Source organism: Stylophora pistillata, chromosome 2, assembly GCF_964205215.1.
Source record: "Stylophora pistillata chromosome 2, jaStyPist1.2, whole genome shotgun sequence".
Classification (NCBI taxonomy): domain Eukaryota; kingdom Metazoa; phylum Cnidaria; class Anthozoa; order Scleractinia; family Pocilloporidae; genus Stylophora; species Stylophora pistillata.
The window spans coordinates 55,589,141-55,606,969 of NC_142520.1; the positions used below are offsets into that span (position 1 = coordinate 55,589,141).

At 37.6% G+C, this 17,829-nt stretch overlaps 2 protein-coding genes across 3 annotated transcripts in view; both read right to left on the minus strand.

The window, feature by feature from the left end:
• LOC148740504 (uncharacterized) overlaps window positions 1–17,829 on the minus strand; it is a gene marked incomplete at its 5' end in the record, with an annotated part of 48,273 nt that overhangs the window by 3,123 nt on the left and 27,321 nt on the right. The gene's annotated exons all lie outside the window — the stretch shown is intronic.
• Window positions 6–8,793, minus strand: LOC111345900 (uncharacterized). 2 transcript variants are annotated; one of them, XM_022953192.2, is made up of 17 exons: window positions 8,690–8,793; window positions 7,424–7,569; window positions 6,643–6,894; window positions 6,216–6,380; window positions 5,981–6,094; window positions 5,704–5,835; window positions 5,529–5,625; window positions 5,208–5,426; window positions 4,642–5,018; window positions 4,229–4,396; window positions 3,886–3,996; window positions 3,624–3,743; window positions 3,245–3,335; window positions 2,715–3,089; window positions 2,078–2,212; window positions 1,442–1,675; window positions 6–902 (listed from the first exon to the last, which is right to left on the minus strand). In XM_022953192.2, the coding sequence occupies exons 1-17, from the start codon at window positions 8,754–8,756 to the stop codon at window positions 544–546; spliced, it is 3,162 nt and encodes a 1,053-aa protein (XP_022808927.1). In that variant the 5' UTR covers window positions 8,757–8,793; the 3' UTR covers window positions 6–543. The 2 variants fall into 2 exon arrangements, with proteins under 2 accessions (XP_022808927.1, XP_088604654.1); XM_088748528.1 differs by lacking the exon at window positions 3,624–3,743.

The window sequence follows — 17,829 nt, forward strand, 5'->3', positions numbered from 1 at the left end:
TCAATAAACAAATGAAAGAAATATTTAATTGGAATAAAATGACCTTTATTATTACTCGACCATACGGCTCCAGTATACCTCTAATAACAAAGAACACGCAAACTGACAGACTCTTTTAAGTCGGGGATATGCAAAGCATGGGAACAACTAATGTGGGGATAGGATATGCAAATTTTGTACTATAAGCACTGCCATAGGAGTCTGGGGACAGCATGCATCACAGATCAATTGAAGCGGGCTCTTGTGGGGATGTTGACTTAATTATGTTTCCTGGAATCACAGGATGATTGACAGTTAAGTAAAAACACTTTTTAAAGTCACATTTTACACAGTTCATTCATGACTTCACTGTGGTATCACTTTGATCAATTAAAGTACTCTATATAGCGACTAAAAATGATCATATCCGAATAAATGGACGGTTTAGTGATCTTACTTAATGAAAATGTGAGAGCTTTGTCTGTGGGTGATAACCCTGACAGAAACGTCCTTATCGATCGTCTGGTGGTTGAATACCATCATTACTTTAGTTTGTTTGTTTTTTTAAGTAGTTTCATAGAAAACTTCAACCTCGTCGGGTTGAAAATAGCGACTTCCTGCCAGGAATGATTGGGCAAAGGAGCTGCCATAACTGTGGCCATATGGTGGACTGTAGGTGTAACCAAGGTTTGAGCCAGAACTGTTATTGGATGAGGCATAGGGGGAAATATAAATATCATATCCACCACCAAATGAGGGTCCATTGCCAGCACAACTGTATGTGGAGTAGGTGTGATATCTATACCCTCCTGAGTGATAACTATACTTTCCTGTTTGAGGCAGTTTCACTGGTCCCCAGCCTGGCTTGTTCACCAATGAGAACAAAAAGGCGCTTGAACTGAGTTGCGATATACATTTGGAAACTGATGAGCGGAATGGTAAAAAGAGTCACTTTCTAGTTCAGTTAGCGGAAGTAAATATGAAGATTTGCAACGCTAGGCTATAGAAGCATTAAAACGGATAAGGAAGCGCATCTACGAAAGTAAATTTAATTAACAACCACAATAAATGGAAGAGTTAAAAAATTGTACCTTAGATATGATTTCAATCATTCCTAACGTCCCTGTGATAGTAAAAATTCTTGCGTGCATTGAATACAGGGAACAGCCATCCCTAATAGAGATTTTTCTGCTTTTATATATACAATTCCGATCAGGTGATCAGACAACGAATAGCTTTTCACAAAAATATCGTTACAGGTTCAAGTTATTTCAGAGGGGAGACATAAGAGGTAACAGATCCTTTTTTTTTTTTTTAATGGTTTATTAGATATGAATTCGGCACTAAAATGAAATACTTCATATTTACTTGGGGTGATTAACCGAGTTTCTAGCGTTGAAATGTGGAAAAGTGGCTCAGCGAAGAAGAAAAGGGAAATTAAAGCAATTGATTATTCACTTACTCCATGATTTGCTGGTGTATCCACCAAAGATGTATTTTCCAACACGGATAATGGTCACTGTTGGTCCTTTGTTATCACACAATGAGTGGAAGGTATAGGCAGCCCAACCATGTAATGATGCTCGCCAACAATTTTTCCAGTAGGAAGACTGGCTAAGCACAACAGGCTTTAACCAGTTTGCCAGGGCTTTCAGGTAATTGCCATCGTCTGCCAGAATCACTGATTGACCCAAACCTTAAAACAGAGGAGAAGTATTTTCAACCTCGAGTTCAAGTTTTTAACAGAAAAACATATCTTATATGAACTCAAAAGTGAAAGGGAGGCCAAAAATTTTACCTGATCTTTCATACCAGCAACTAAAGTACAGTCGGAAAACTTGTCTCTTAGGAAGGCCAATACTAGATTTACGTGTAGTAGGTAATATGCTAATAGTAATCTCGAACAGAAAAATGATAAACTCCCGACTTATTTTATCAGACAAATGATCTTTGTCTTGGGCTTGTACATGTATCACATTCGAATGTCAGTCTTTCGAAAAAGTTGCCATGACGACTAAAGAGAAAAAGCTTCGATGCAGTTTTTTTAAAATGAATTCTCGCTATAGTATACTTTAACAAAGCTCTCAGCATATTTCACCTGCAGAGCTGGTTAAACAATCAAAGCCATCTCCAGGGTAACCAGCCCTACACTCACAGTTGTATGAACCGCGCTCATTTGTACACGTGGCTACCTTGTGACAGTAATTTAGGTCATTCTGGCATTCGTTTAGATCTATTAATGAAAGAAATGACATGAATAAGTTTCAATACTGATACAGCCTATACCAACTTCTAAAGTAGGTTTAGATAGGAATTATTGCTACTTCTCCTGGATGTGGTGTAAATCCGAATCTCACAAAGCTTCTTCTCAGGCCACCAGTGGGCATTAATGGGGCACATGCAAACTTTCTAGGAAAATGAACGAAAGGTTAGGCGTGATATATTAGGGTCCAGACCCTTTGTATTTAGAGATTGTTATAATATGCGTATTTGACATTAAACTACGGGAGGCGAGTGGTTCATGTCATGGTGGTTTGGGCTCCAAATTTTACAGTAGGACTAGATGCACACTGGACTGACCACCTGTCACTCTTCTTCTGGAGGGGAAGCAATATCTCACGCCGCTTCACGCTACAGAAGTCGGTTTGAACTCGAAGAGCAGTGATGTTTCGATAGGCTCATGAGACGTTTCACGAGCTCCACAGAAAAAGTTTCGTTCAATATCTATGACTTACCTTTTTTGCAAGTAAACTGATTACAATCACTACACTGCACGTCATTCCATTCATAGTTGTGTTTCACACCAAGTGCGAGTACACAATCTTCTTTTTTAAAATTATTTGGTTGAGTTTTGGCCCAGGCTGTAAAGTTTACATGTCCTCGATCCGTCCAAGTAAAGTTGCCCTCTGTTGATCTGTCATTCAAACCCAGCCAGGATCTCTCTCCATTGTGGCGGTGTTGTATGTAGACATTTTCTTCATTGTTCTTGACATCAACAAGGACTGAGTTTTCTTGTCTACAGTTTGTTACTGCTGTGGTCCAATCTTCACAGGTATCACTTGTGAAGTAACAGAAGCCGTTGTAGTAGCTCCATCCGGGATCACAAATGTCTGGAAACGAATGTGTAATCAAATCTTAGAAAGAGTAACAGAAAGTCATTATTTATTAAGTTTCAAGTTTGGGAATTTGGTTGCTTCTTTCTGTTGAAATACTTTTGCAATATAGCAAAAGCTTTAAAATTGCATTATTTGGTTTAATTACTGACCTGTAAGGACCGCGTAGCTCACTGAAACAGGATCATATCTGGTCTCGTGCAATTCCTTGATACATACTCTGAATCCAGAAACATTCATATTCTGCAACCAGTTCAAAGTAAACTTAACAAAAGAAATCCAAACATCAAGCTTTATCACAGAAAACAGTGAAAAACGACTCTACATTTCTAGGCTAGAATTGATGGAAACAAGTACGCTAGTGATATGTATCTCTCTCGAGATGTGTTTTATGCAGTGTATTTATCGTCTATGTGAAAATATAAACCATGAATTGGTAAGGAGGAAGATTGTAGTCTTTGATAACAGGGAACCATATCCGAACTTACTAATTGTGACATTTTGAAGTCTTACGAGGTCTGAGCTGTTTACCTCAATCCACGTAGAAATACCGTTGTGAACCGGCGCCAAGTTTCCACTCATTGTTGTGCTGTGAGTGGCTGATATTTGAACAGATGGTGTTGCATTGTAACCTCGTGTAAAGTGTACAAACTGTCAGAGGAACAGAAAAAAGGTACTAAAAGGGGTCCTTTATAACTGTTATCCTAACAATCATCGTTAACTATTTCCAATTTCTCTTACTGCAGTTAGTGAATCAAAAGTTCATCTTTTCATGAGATCACTCAACACTGACCTCGCAGTAGGCGTTGTTGTCTTCATCTCTTGGTGGATTCGTGTTTGGAAAGTTTACAGACCCATATTCAGTGAAGAACGGTTTATGCAGCTTAGCAAAAGCCAACCAGGTCTGTGAAGATTCAGTGCAAAAGACAAATCAAAGGCCTTAGCTGTAATTGGTACAATATCGCATTATCAATTGGTTAGAAATGATATCGTACAGTCAAGGACCTTGAAATGGTATGGAAAAATAAATGGAATGAAACTTTTTCCTCTTACTTGAAAGGACTGAAACAAATGTCCTCAGTTTTATAGCGTTATCGATCTTACAACAGTTTTATTGGGAAAAGCATATCACATACCACATAAATATCTTGATGCTTTCCATCAAAGTTTTGCAACTCTCGCAAACAGGCCTTGAACGAGTCCTTGGTTACATCTTCTGTCCAGATCAACGCAGCGTCGTGTTCCTTCCCACTTCTTTGGTGATTGGACGTCACAAGTACATATGGCGAATCATGAAACTTGTTCTATACGCATGTAAGGAAAAATTTCAAATCACAACTTGGTTAATTTTTGCAAATGTGACTGTTTTCGATCTGAATTCCTGTTAATAAACTAATCTGAATCAACCTTTTTTCAAATAAAGCCGAGCAGTAAACTAAATTTGAAATGTAGTAAATTAGGATGTGTTTTTAACCGAAGATACTTCTCCTTTCATGATTCCCTTTTTAGCCCTGGAGATGAGCTTGTGTCTCATTTTAAGGTAACCTACCTTTGGAAACGTCACATATGCGCAATTCGTTCCCGACCACCATTTTGTCATTTTGATTCTTCCCGTAGTTCCCTGGGGTGGTGCTCCTTGATACGCCATCCAATCAATGGTAGCGAAAGGATTGATGTTGTATCCATTTCTCCCAGACTGCATTGCGCATATCGTAAAATTTTGCGTATTTACTTTTTCGGTCCAAGATGTGATGGCATGGTGCACTGTCACGGAATCATTCAGACTCATGTGATTTAGGGTGATCTGTACATGTACTTCTGCGTTTGGATAAAAGCTGTATGGTGGGAATACTACTGTCTCGCAACTTGATTCTGGACATTCGGAAACTCGAAGGAGCTTTACTCGACCATGAAGTATTGGAAAGCCTGCAAAGATTTAGAATGCCGGAGTTGTTAATCTGTAACAACCAACTTCTCTATTACACCTTATTTTGCATAAGGTTTTGGAAAGTTTATGTGGTGATGTTAACATGTTTGTGTGTCTTGTTAACTGAGAACAAAGTTCCTGGTCATTTTTCCTGACAATATCACCATTTTCCTAAAATATAGCCCTACCCTCACAGGCACCAGGATGATACAAGGTGTTATTTTCCATCCCCTTGCACTGACTCGACCTGTATAAGCATTCGTTGTCGTACGTTGTCCCACTTTCTGTGCAGACTGGGTTTTGATACGACGGGCAGTTTTCGTTGCACACACAGCTAGCCTCGTGGGCACTGTAGGTTTTGCAAGCCCCCAATAACGGGCAAAACACATTTAGGCAGGGATCGAGGTCTGTGAATGAGAAGGGAAAAGATAGCTACCTTAAGATTAATGAAAGAAATGAAAGTTACGCTGCAGAATGACAACACTAGCACCTTCAGGCTGAACACAAACCTCCAATAACGACGTAGCTAACAGAAAGAGGGTCGTGTTTCTTTCCTGTTCCGCTCAAGTCTTTGACGCAAATCTTCATGGATATGAGGCTAACTTCCTACACAGAGACCAGAGACCAATAGGTAAAACAATAGCAGAATAAAAGACAAACATACAGATGCGCTGCTCAATGTACCTCGACCCAGGCTGATATGATGTTATTTTTCGGTGAAATGAGGCTCTTCCTGCTGACTTGAGGGTTGTATATATGCTGCACAGACACAAGGGCAACTGGTAAAGCATAAAAGGTTGTATTGAACCGCACATCCTGGGAAAGTAAAAGAGAAACAAGATAATATGAGGCTGAGATAACTCGCATTGCAGTATTTCTGTTTGCAAGTAAAGTCACGAAAATCTTTTACCTCGAAACCGCACCTCTAAGTTCACAAGAAAGTACAGTAATTAACACTTACTTGACAGAAACCATAATTCTCTTCTGCTTTCGGCGGGAAATTGTTTGAAAAATACGCTTCCCCTGACAGCGTGAAACTGAGTTCAGAGCCAGCGCCAAAAAATGCGAACCAGTCCTGCAATAAACAAAAACGAAGCATATGTTTCCGTCTGACAGAATATAAGGTTGCTGAAAACACAAACAACTTGCACGTGCAAGTTGAAAATTCCTGAAAACTCCAAGAGGGTATCTCTTACCACAGTGGTGTCCTTATGTTTTCCATTGAAGGGCAGGAACTCCCGGATGCACACCTCAAAACTTCTGGAACTTACATTTTCCAACCAAACATACATAGCGTCATCTGGCTTTGTGTCGCGTGTGTATCTTGCTGACACAAACACGAAAGGTCTTTTGGGAAAACTCTGGGATTTTAAAAAAACATCACTTTACAATTGTCGAGTCAACAAACCTCAGTTTAGAGGAAATTTTGCGTGGTCACAAACGTATCTGGGCTCTAGGATTAGGATGGCTATCATGAAGCAACTTGTGTGTTACAACTTACTCTTATCCGTCACCTTGTACAGATAATGTAGGTGTTAACTAAGAAAATCAATAAGGCATAAAGGCTTGATGGCTTAACGCTTTAATGTTGTTGGACTTCGAACCCCAACTTTTTTTCCTAACCTGTGAGAAGATAACTTTGTCGCACTTAGTTTCGGTTGTCCATATGCCATCAAAAATAGCTCTGCCATGCGTTATTTTTGGATGATCTTGGAAAGCCAGCCAGTTAATGATTCCGGTCCCATCAGATCCAATACCTGACTCACGCGAACACACTTCAAAGCCAAGTGTGGTAACGGACTGAACCCACGTAGCCGAGGGTGAATGGACACGTGAGAACTTCTCACCGTGACTTACCGTCACGTGAACATTAATCTGTAATTTCAAAGATGATGAATTTCAGTAACTACGCTTAAATAATATTTATTATTAAAAGCTTTTGCTAAAAAGAATATTAAAAGTGAAGGAAACAATCTCGATGAGGGTATAACCTATTTTGATCCATTATTAACTCTGGGTGTAAGTTTATAATTTTTGGAACGTTTTCGTGGCTTCTGTCCTTGAAATTGGATTGCGCCCCTCAGCTCCTGGAATCAGGCCATGATGGTCCTCGATATTTGGGAATTATCAACGACGGTCCCATTACAGTGAAGAGAAGAGGAAATATTGAAAAAAGGGATAAACTGACGATGAAAGTAAGGCAAAGATTAGAGAACATATTGGAAATGAGAAGGTGCTTGGAAATGAAGCGCCGAAAGAATGTCATCAGGAAAGCGATCCTACTAAAGTATTGTAAGACTTTGCGTGCCAAATGCAGTTGCAATCATTCCTACCCGTCAACATAGGACGGAGCTTCCTCATCCGGAAGAAACAGTGTAAACTCTAACTATACAAAAGTACTCACCGTTCCGGATCCCTTGAATGCATCAGGGAATACAATATTTGTACAACGAGACAATGGACAATACTGAGGGGGCGAACATCCGCTGCTGCAGCTCCAGTCCTGCAGATTCTGGGAAATGTTAAGCCTGCCAGTTTGGAGTGGAATACCTTAAGGTAAGGAAAAGTACATCATCACGGTTTTCTTAAAAAATCTTGAAGTTAATTCAGTGCAGTTTTACTTTTGCGTGACAACTAATGTGTGCACTGCGATACGAATAATTTGTCCAACTGACACTAATGACCTTATCAGGTGAAGAAGGATAGATCGTGCGACAAGTTAGTGCTTGGGCGTTTGTTAACATGGCATATCTTTTATTTATAGAGAGTACATGAGAAGTTAATCTCGCCAGTTTAGCTGCGATACCTTTGGAACAAGGGATTCTTTTCTATCTTTATAGATATCCATCGATAGAAAGTTGATATCAAACGAGTCGTTAACGCATATGTTGACTTGATGACTTATGTGTTGGTAAAGGGTCAAAATTTTAATGAAAAAAACTTTCTTGGAACACTTAATTAATCCAATCCTCACTTGAGGGACAATTGTCAAGAGCAATCTAGAGTTGCATATGACAATCATCACTATTGGACATGTGATAGCGTATAAGAGTATCTCGCACGATTATCTTATACCAAGGAAATGGAGACTAAGAATCTTTTCCATGGGCCTTGGAACAATCTCCTAGCTGAAAACACAGATAATACAAACTCTGACCGGCCGCCCCAAGTCTCAAGGACTTCTTAACGTATGATGTTGCAGATAAACTGGCAGACTGAAAAAGAACTATGGCACTTCCTTCTTGATTTGTTTCGAAGCAGTTTAACGAATCATTCCGGAATTAGGTGTATTATCATAAGTAGAAAAATCGTCACTTAAGGTGACTTTCGAAAAAAGGCAACATTGAACTTGCATGAGACTTGAACGAGGTTAAAAGCTCAATAGTTGTCGTTAAATGAAGACAATTTCTTAAAAATACTCTTTTGGGATAAAAGGGGAGCTTTACACTGAAGTGTTTCCTGCCCTGGCTTTTTCTGGAGCAAAAAGTTTCACAACATTCAAAAAGGGATTGATAACCAAAGCTAAGTTGGAAACATAAACTCAGACAATCACTTTTAAACCGAAGCTTTTTTAGAAGTGACCGTGTAGATTAATCTGAATAATGCGTTCCAGCAAATGTTTTAAATGCATTTTAGCTTATCATGGGGTGCAGCAACAATGCAGTCTTACCTTTTACGGCCAAATAGATCTTTCCATGGAGGAACAAAACTATGGTCAGAAAAGTAAAGTGAGTCATTCTTCTAAGCTATGCTTCACAGAATGGCTTTGGCCAGTAAGATAAGGTTCTTATATCAGAACTAAGAACAGCGTTTTTATTGGTTTAAATTGCCCTCCAACTCAAGCAAAGTGTCAAGTTTTTCAGAAGACAAGAATGAACATACTTTGCGATGTGATATTTTAAGTGGTACAGGTGCAAACCTGTTATTGGCAAAAATTCAAACTGACACGTTTGCTATTTACCTGGTATACGTTTCAGTTCATCTATTTGTGTTTGATTTTGACCTGAAGGGCAGTGAACATCACGTAGCTGCATGATGCAAGCTAGTGCATAATTCATAGCATTAAATAAGTTTAGGAGTGCTTGGCTAATTTCTTTAATTTGGATGGGAAAATGCCTTTATCATCATATATTTGACATGTTAGTGTAATGAATCCCAAAGCTGGAAATGTGACAGTTTTTACCACACGTTTGCTGCATTAAACGGGAACTAATTTCTCCTTGTGAGAGAACAAACAGAAAAAAAAACCTACGGTCAGGATTTCTTTAATCTCTTCTAAGAAGAAAATTTCCCCCCTCTGTACGGTTTATCTATAGACCCACTCTGATAGAGTTCCGAAATTTAAAGGAGAAAGACATAAGCTACAAATTACGGATTTACCACGCGATCTTGGACGTAACGGGAATACTTCAGAATAAAAGGCTTCACTTAGATATTGCATCACGTTAAATTATCTTACATCATGCAAAGGATCTGTTTTCGCCTGTGGAGATATCTTCTAATTTATAAGATAATCATTTACTTTACGTCATCAGATAAAGCTGTAACTCTCGTTTAATGAATGTGATCCACAGTTTGAAGAATTAAGAAAGGGGGACGTGTCTTATTATTGACAAACGGACCTCCATCAATATGTTGAAACATACCCAACAGCTAATTAATTTTTCTGATTTCTTTCGATAAAACAATTTTTGGATTAAATTTGCCCCGACTCGCACAAAGGTATCAGGTTTTTTAGAAAATGATAAGATAGGGATAGAGGATTTGTTTCACCAAAAATAGCTTTAAAATAGATCTACTGATATTTTTAAGGGGTTCAGGTTCAAACTTGTCACTGGCGAAAAACCAAACTCGACTGAGTGAGAGGCTGTTAATGGATTAAAATCAGTAAATAGCTCTGCACCGCTTTTCAATGTTTATCACAAAATTATGGTTTTTCTTGAGAAGGTTACAAATGAAAGTCTTGTGCCTTGTTCAATATTTTCACATTTTCTGGGGTTCACCTTCGGCCTCTTACAACAAGCCATGCTAAACTTCCCAGTGTCTCAAAATTAATCTTATAGATTTGTAACGTAAAGGGAAAATATAATAACTTGAAAAGAGATTGGGGCTTATCACCAAGAACATACCGGCTAAGATGGTCGTATTAAAAAATTACAAGTGAAAGATTTGCTATCTTCATAACTCGCACTTTTGATCTCTTTGTTCGGTCTCTCCGCTCTTTGGGATAAGTTTTGAAATATTTCCAAAATAACAACAAACTCCCAGATCGGTTGATCAGCTAGCATCGCCTTGATAACCTCGACCCAGTTTCCTGAGTCAAGTCCTAAACATTCCGAACACGTGACACTGGTAAATCACATCTGGTGTCGATTCATAGCTAAGATGAATATGTACTTTTAAAAAGCCACTGGCTGTTCTTCGTAGTTTTTAGAAGAAACTTTGCAATTTGTTGTTGCTTCTTAGCGTATTGTTTCCACTTTTACGTTTGTTCTATCTTACTGAACCAATATTTGATTGTTTTGTTTAAGCCGGAGCTCAAAAGTTCATGACCGGAAATTCAACACTTTTGAATCAGTCAGCGTAAAGCAAGAATAATCAAACTGTCAATAATGATAAAAGATATGAAATGGACAGATGTCTTGTTTTGTTTTGATAAATTATTTCTTTATGGTGTGTCAGGTGTTTTTCTCGCGAGACCGAGGGAACAGCATTCTCGGGAATGAAATTTGAATTTTCAGCCTTGACCAATTCTCGTTACTGGAGCATAATTTATTTGAGTCTTTGAACTTTATGCGCTAATCAAATGATTATTTAAGAATTGCTGACATTAGAGTACAATTCTCAGAATTATAACTGTGTGTACCTCCAGTATATACTACAGTCTGCCCTCCTGTTTCATTCTGTTCATAAACCACACGGCAAACTAGATTTCTTTTAGGATCGTTTGTCTATATGTTATAATTATATATATAAATATTCATTTTCTATAGAATTCTCTTCTTTTTCGTTTTTTCCTCTTTTGTGCCCTCCTCGATTAGCCCTAGCTACTTGCGGGCCCAATTATTGTAATTTTCTTATTAAGCTTAAATGAAATTTGTTGTTGTTGTTGTTGCATTGTTGATTCAGCAGACGGTTGACCTTTGGAACGTTCGTGAAAATTTCAAATTCCAAATTCCAATCCCCGATGGATTTTGCAGATCTCGGTTGTGGAAATAATTTTCTCACTTCTATGATATGAAGCTTTACAAGCTTGGATTAGAGTTTGCGCACAGTTTTTATTGTTTCTTAAGGTTACTGAACAGCCGTAATATTTTGGCGTTTTCCAGGCGAACAGACGCTACCGCGGTTTGCGAAGCGCGAGTCATACACCAGTTTAAAAAATCTTGAATTAAAGTTAAACTATCTTTATCATACAATAACGGATTTTCAAATGATGGTGGATCAGCAGTGGAGAATTTTTGTCGTGATGTCGGCTTTCTTTTGTTTTTGGAATCACAGGATCGTTAACTTTTAGTAAAATCACTGTATATTCTTATGATATTCTGCCTAGTTTATCCACGTGTTTGCATTAATTTGACTTTAATCAATCTGCGCACTTTTTGTTGCCACTAAATATGATCATTTTCTTATTATTGGACAGTATAGTGCTCCTACATAACAATAAGTTCAAGGTTTATCTTTTTGGCCATAACCTGACAAAAACGTCTGTCGATTGTAATTTAATAGGAATTCTGAATACCATCGATACATCAGGACGAAAATTGCGACTTACTGCCGGGAGTGATTCGGTGAAGGAGCTGCCATAATTGTGGCCAGATGGTGGACTTTAGGTGTTTCCAGAGTTTGAGTCAGATTTTTGGTGGATGAGACGTAGTTGGCAACGTAAATATCTTGCCCCCCACCAAATACGGGTCCATACCTAGAACAACTGTACAGGGAACTGCGGTGAGCAATAAACTTTTCTGTTTCAGACAGTTTCACTGGTCTCCAGCCTGGCTTCTTAACCAATGAGGACAAAAAGGCGCTTCAAGTGAGCTGTGCTGCCATCCAAACTTAAAACTAACGAGAAAAATGGGAGAAAAGAGGCAAAAATTGTTACAGTAAACTTATGAAGGTGAATATCTGTCACACTTGGCCAGAGAAGCAACTAAAACGGACAAGAAATTAGTTAACATCCACAATAAACCGAAGAGTTACTAAGAATGCTACGACCCTTATGATATCTACCATTCCTACGATTGAAGGAATTATTGTATAAATACCGGTAACAGCTTTTCCGAATCCAGCACGATCTTGATTAAAAAATGCAATTCCAATAAGATAATCAAGCAACAGGAAACTCTGCACAAAATCTCTCTTCAGGTTCAATTTATTTCAGAGGGGAGACTTAAAGTCGCTTTCATGGGTGTCTTTAGAATCATTAAAATAATTTAATTTATGAGGAAAAAGGAAAATAAAAGCGATCAATCATTCACTCACCGTATGTACACAAACTCAATCCTCATAAACAACAGTGTCACAAGAGTCAAGGAAGTCACTGAAATTGCCACGATTAATTCTGCTGATCTTTTCCCCTGATTTCTTTAAATCCATTTCGGTAAGCAGGTATTATATAGTTCGTTCTCAGGGACTGATTTGGCTCAAAAACTTAAGCTACGATGGAAGTTCCTTCTCAGCAGCTGTTTCAGCTTTCCCCTTTAGCCAAGAACATCAACTACACAGTTATCAGACAAAACAGATTAAATTTCATAAGAAGAGTTTTTATTAATGAATTTTATGTGGAGAGGGTAAATGAATTATGAAATAGAGATATATTTAAAATATATAATCAGGTAGAGGAAGAAAAAGATTTGCACATTCACTGGCAATATTATCGTACTCTTATCGTACTACTAAGTTTCAAAGTCAATTTCAATAACCTTAAAATTTGGAAGTTTTCGTAGCTCGAATAACTGTACCTTTGAAAACAATACTTAAATTGTGAATTTTTTATTACTACCGTCTTGTATACTTTGCTGGTGTAGCAGCAACCGAAAAGTCCTATCACGGAATCTATGTTAAAACCGTCCTGAAAATGAATTGTAGAATAACTTAAAAATAAGGCAAAGACCGAGAATTAAATTCACATTATCACGTTCAATTTTGATGGGCTCCGCCGCAGCTGTTTTTTGGTCCCGTAATGTGACGCGTTCTCCCTTTCTCTTGCTAAAGGACGCATCATCTGCCTCGTGGATCCTTCTTCCTTCTTTGTTATTGCTATACTTATACTAAGGTATTTTAAAATGTTTTCGTCTTTGTTTTTTAATATTCAGACATTTTAAAGTTGTTCCATACCTAAGGTGAACAAGAAAATTATTACAAAAGTGAAAAAAAAAATTGGGTGCGAATTGACTCATCTTGACCACTACACCACCTTTAGAAACATAGAGTTTATTATTTATTATTTATTTATTATTGCATCATTACACTGTTGGCATCAAACATCTTACAAACGTATGTTATGCAAATCCAAGCAAATTTAAGCTTTGAAAATTAAAATCACAACCAAATTAAAAACTATTTTAAAATATTCAACCAAAGTAACAGATCTCTATCATTTATTCGACAAACTTAACCGCAATGCAGTTCGTGCTCCTTTTACGAAGAGCTGATTTCAGTTGTAACAGCTCTCTATTACAGTCAAACTAAGTGAAGCGTACCATCAAGATTACATTAATGAATTGATCATTTGGATATTGAACCCGCCAGTCGTTTCAAGAATGCAATAATGAATTGATTATTTGATTATTGAACCCGCTAGCCGTTTCACGAATGCAATAATGGATTGATTACTTGAATATTGAACTCAATAGCAGTATCCGTTTTGAAAAGGCGCGGATCATTGTTTAAATTAGAAGTCCATTTCTAAAGTCCAATAAGATTGTTCTATTTGACGAGGAATCCTGAAAATGAACAAACTGCACGGTAAAAACACTGCGAAAACAGTCAATCGCAAATATTTACGAAACTAAAAAAGTCTTGCGATGGCTTCGCCCGTAAACTATTTTTTTTCGACCATCATGGGTACACACAAGAATTTCTACAAGCTCGTCAAGATGTAAATAGGCGAAAAAAGCTCTCGATAACATTCCATTTACAACATTTACAAGAAGTTCTACACAACACTCGAACTCACCTTTCCCGCCATGTCTGACGCCATGTTGTAGGGGGTCCGATCCATCATCACGTGTTCGCATAATCCAATTACAAATGGACTTCTGATTTGAACAATGATCCGCGCCTTTTCAAAACGAATACGGCTATCGGGTTCAATATTCAAATAATCAATCCATTTTTACATTCTTGAAACGGTTAACGGGTTCCATGTTCAAATATTCAATTCGTTATTGCTCTCCTGAAACGATTAGCGTGTTCAATATTCAAATAATCAAATCATTAATGTAATCCTGATGGGTATGCTTCACTTAGTTTGACTGTAACTATAAATCCCATTATGCGGATAACTGGACGGTACAATTCATGTAACAAAACAAATCGATTTTAAATTCCTGTTTTACCTGCTGAGACAGAAAATTTATGGCTTGACAGTCGGTAGAATAGAAATCTTGAATAATGTTATCAGGTTCTCTGAAAGTCCTTTAACATCGGTAACTTCGAGCATCTCCGTACATTTACATACACTATCTAAATGGTAATGTGGTGGCTAACGTTTCATACTTTCATCTGGTCTACGTGGCGGCCATCCTCTTCTGTAGAGACAGCTTCGACGAATTAGGTACTTTACCATTCGAATTGACTATCATAGGAACGGAATTTCTACTTTTAATCTATCTATTTTAAAAATTCTTCGCAGTGGTGATGTTGAATCTAACCCAGGCGATGAAATTGTCAATAACTCGCTTTGCAATACAGGATCTTCAACTAATAATCCTCGATGTTGTTACTTAATGCTACTGAGAAGTTTAAGGAACAAGGTCTTTGACTTACAAGCCCTGTTGCTAGAAGATTATTTTCCATTCATCGCTATCACCGAAACATGGCTGGATCCTAGCTTCATGGAATTCGAATTAGGTTTGAATAACTACTACATACACCGCAAAGACAGAAAAGATCGTGGAGGGAGGAGTGTCCTTTTGGCAGTACACATGGATTTGATCTCGGTTTGAAGAAGGGATCTGGAGAATGATGACAATATTGAAATCGTAAAGGTGGAAATTTATCAAACCTCGAAGGATAACACTTTATTTGGAGTGTGCTACAGATCTCCTAGTGCTGATGTGGAATATTCGCTCAAATTACGTCAATGTTTGGAGAGAATTGAAACGACTAGATTTGCTACCTGTTACCTTGTAGGCGACTTTAACTTCCCATGCATAGACTGGCATAGCTTAACTGCTACCTCAAGCGATAAATGTACTGCTGATTTTTGTGATATGCTTAATAATCATTTTTTGGTTCAATGTAATTTCAATTCAACAAGAATGCTAAATGAAGGTGATGGCAATATACTTGATTTAATCCTGACTAAAACTCCTGATATGGTCAGTAATGTTGAAGTACTGACTGATCATTTTAATTCTGAACATTTTCCTGTTAGTTTCAATATCAAACTCCTATCTGGTCGTCCTCGTAAGTCTGTCTCAAGGAAAAACTGCAACTTGAAAAAGGCAAACTTTATTGAACTGAATGAATTATTGAAGTACATCACATGGAATTGTGCTTTTTTGGAAGAGGATGTGGATATTTGTACTGAAAGAGTCAACGACTTATTACTAGTGCATTCCAACCTATATTGTGAAAAAGAAAATTAATCCCCCATGGATCACCAGTGATATTCTTACGAAGGTCAACAAGTAAAAAAGGTTATGGAGAAAACTAAAGGTTCGTCCATCAAAAGCCCTAAGCCGAAAGTTCAAGGAGTTAAGAAGATCTGTCAAACAGTTACTAAGATCTGAATACAAACGATATCTGCAGCATCTGTCCAGTCAACTTAAGATAAACCCGAAACGATTTTGGAGCTACCACTCAATCAAGTCAAAATCAAAACGGCTTCCAGATGTAAACACTTACAAAAGAAGATCTGCGACAAAACCTCAAGAGCAAGCTCACCTATTTAATATTCACTTTCACTCAGTTTTTTGTAAACAGAGTACTAGGATACCAGCCCCAATACAAACTAACTTACAAGATCCAAGTACTGATGTCATTACCAACTATGTGGCTTGTGACACTAAAGAAGGTGGAAAACTTCTCAAAGGTCTTAATGCTAATAAGTCTTGTGGGATTGACAATATACCTGCTCGTTTACTTAAAGAGACTGCTGATACATCTGCAGTTCCTCTGAGTATGCTTTTCAATTTATCTTTCAAACAGTGCTGTCTACCTAAATTATGGAAATCAGCTAATATCACACCTATTATAAGGATGGTGATGCGAGCCTGTAGAAAATTATAGAGGCATTTCGCTTCTATCCATCATTGGGAAATGCCAGGAAAGAATTGTGTATAGTGCTATTTACAATCAAGTTATCAGTTTTGTGCACGATTCCCATCACGGATTCCTCACTGGTCGTAGTTGCACTACTCAACTACTCTTGGTATATCATGATTGGTTCAAGGTTTTGGATAAGAGTGGCCAAGTCGATGTAGTGTTTATAGACTTTTCAAAGGCCTTTGACCTTGTCTATCATGACATTCTTTTAGCCAAGCTTTACAAATACGGTGTCCACGGGGACTTGCTCAACTGGTGTAGGCATTATTTGACAGAACGTCAGTAGCGTGTAGTAGTAAAAGGAGAGGCTTCCGATTGGTTAACGGTAACCTCTGGTGTCCCTCAGGGTTCTTTGTTGGGACCATTATTCTTCACAATATACATCAAGGATTAACCAGGGGTAATTAGTAAGAACAGCTCAATTGCATTATATGCTGATAGTAGCAAAATGTATAGGGTTATTAATACTCAAGAAGATCTGTCCTCTTTTCAAAGTGACATGGATAAAATATCAGATTGGTGTGAGATGAACAAGATGAAAATTAATACTAAGAAATGCAAGATCATGCGAATAACCAGGAAAAAGGCACCCTTAGTTGGGGAGTATAAAATTGAGGGTCAACCTTTGGAATGTGTTAATGTTTATAAAGATTTAGGATTGTTTACTGCTAGTGGTCTCTCATGGAACCAGCATATAGATAGAATAACTGCTGAGGCCAATAGGGTTTTAGGGTTGGTAAAAAGGACTTGTAGGGACTTAAATGACGTTGAAAGCATGAGAACACTTGACTGTAGTAATGTGAGACCCTTATTGGGATATTCATGTGAAACTTGGAACCCTTATACTAAATATAACATTGACAAATTTGAGGCTGTTCAGTGAAGAGCTACCAGATGGATCACTACGTTTGGTGATAAATATGGTACTAGACTATCTAAATTGAAATTGTTGCTATTGTCTGATAGGAGGTTCATTAATGATGTTACGTTTTTTTTTAATGTAATTAATGGCCATTATGACATAGACATTTCCAATAAGCTCATATTTTGTAAGGACAGAAGATGATGGCTTATAATTTGAGGAAAAATGATAAACAGGACCTTGTCCCAAATTTTAGCAGAACTAACGGTCTCAAATATAGCTTTTTTTAGCCGTATCGTTTGTGAATGGAATAGCTTATCTAATCACATTAGAGAATCAGATAGTATTGAAACTTTTAAAAAGAATGTGTTATTAAGGATAAAAAAATCCTTAATAAAACTTTCTTTTAAAAAGAAAGTTTTATTAAGGATAAGGATAAGGATAGTTAGGGTATC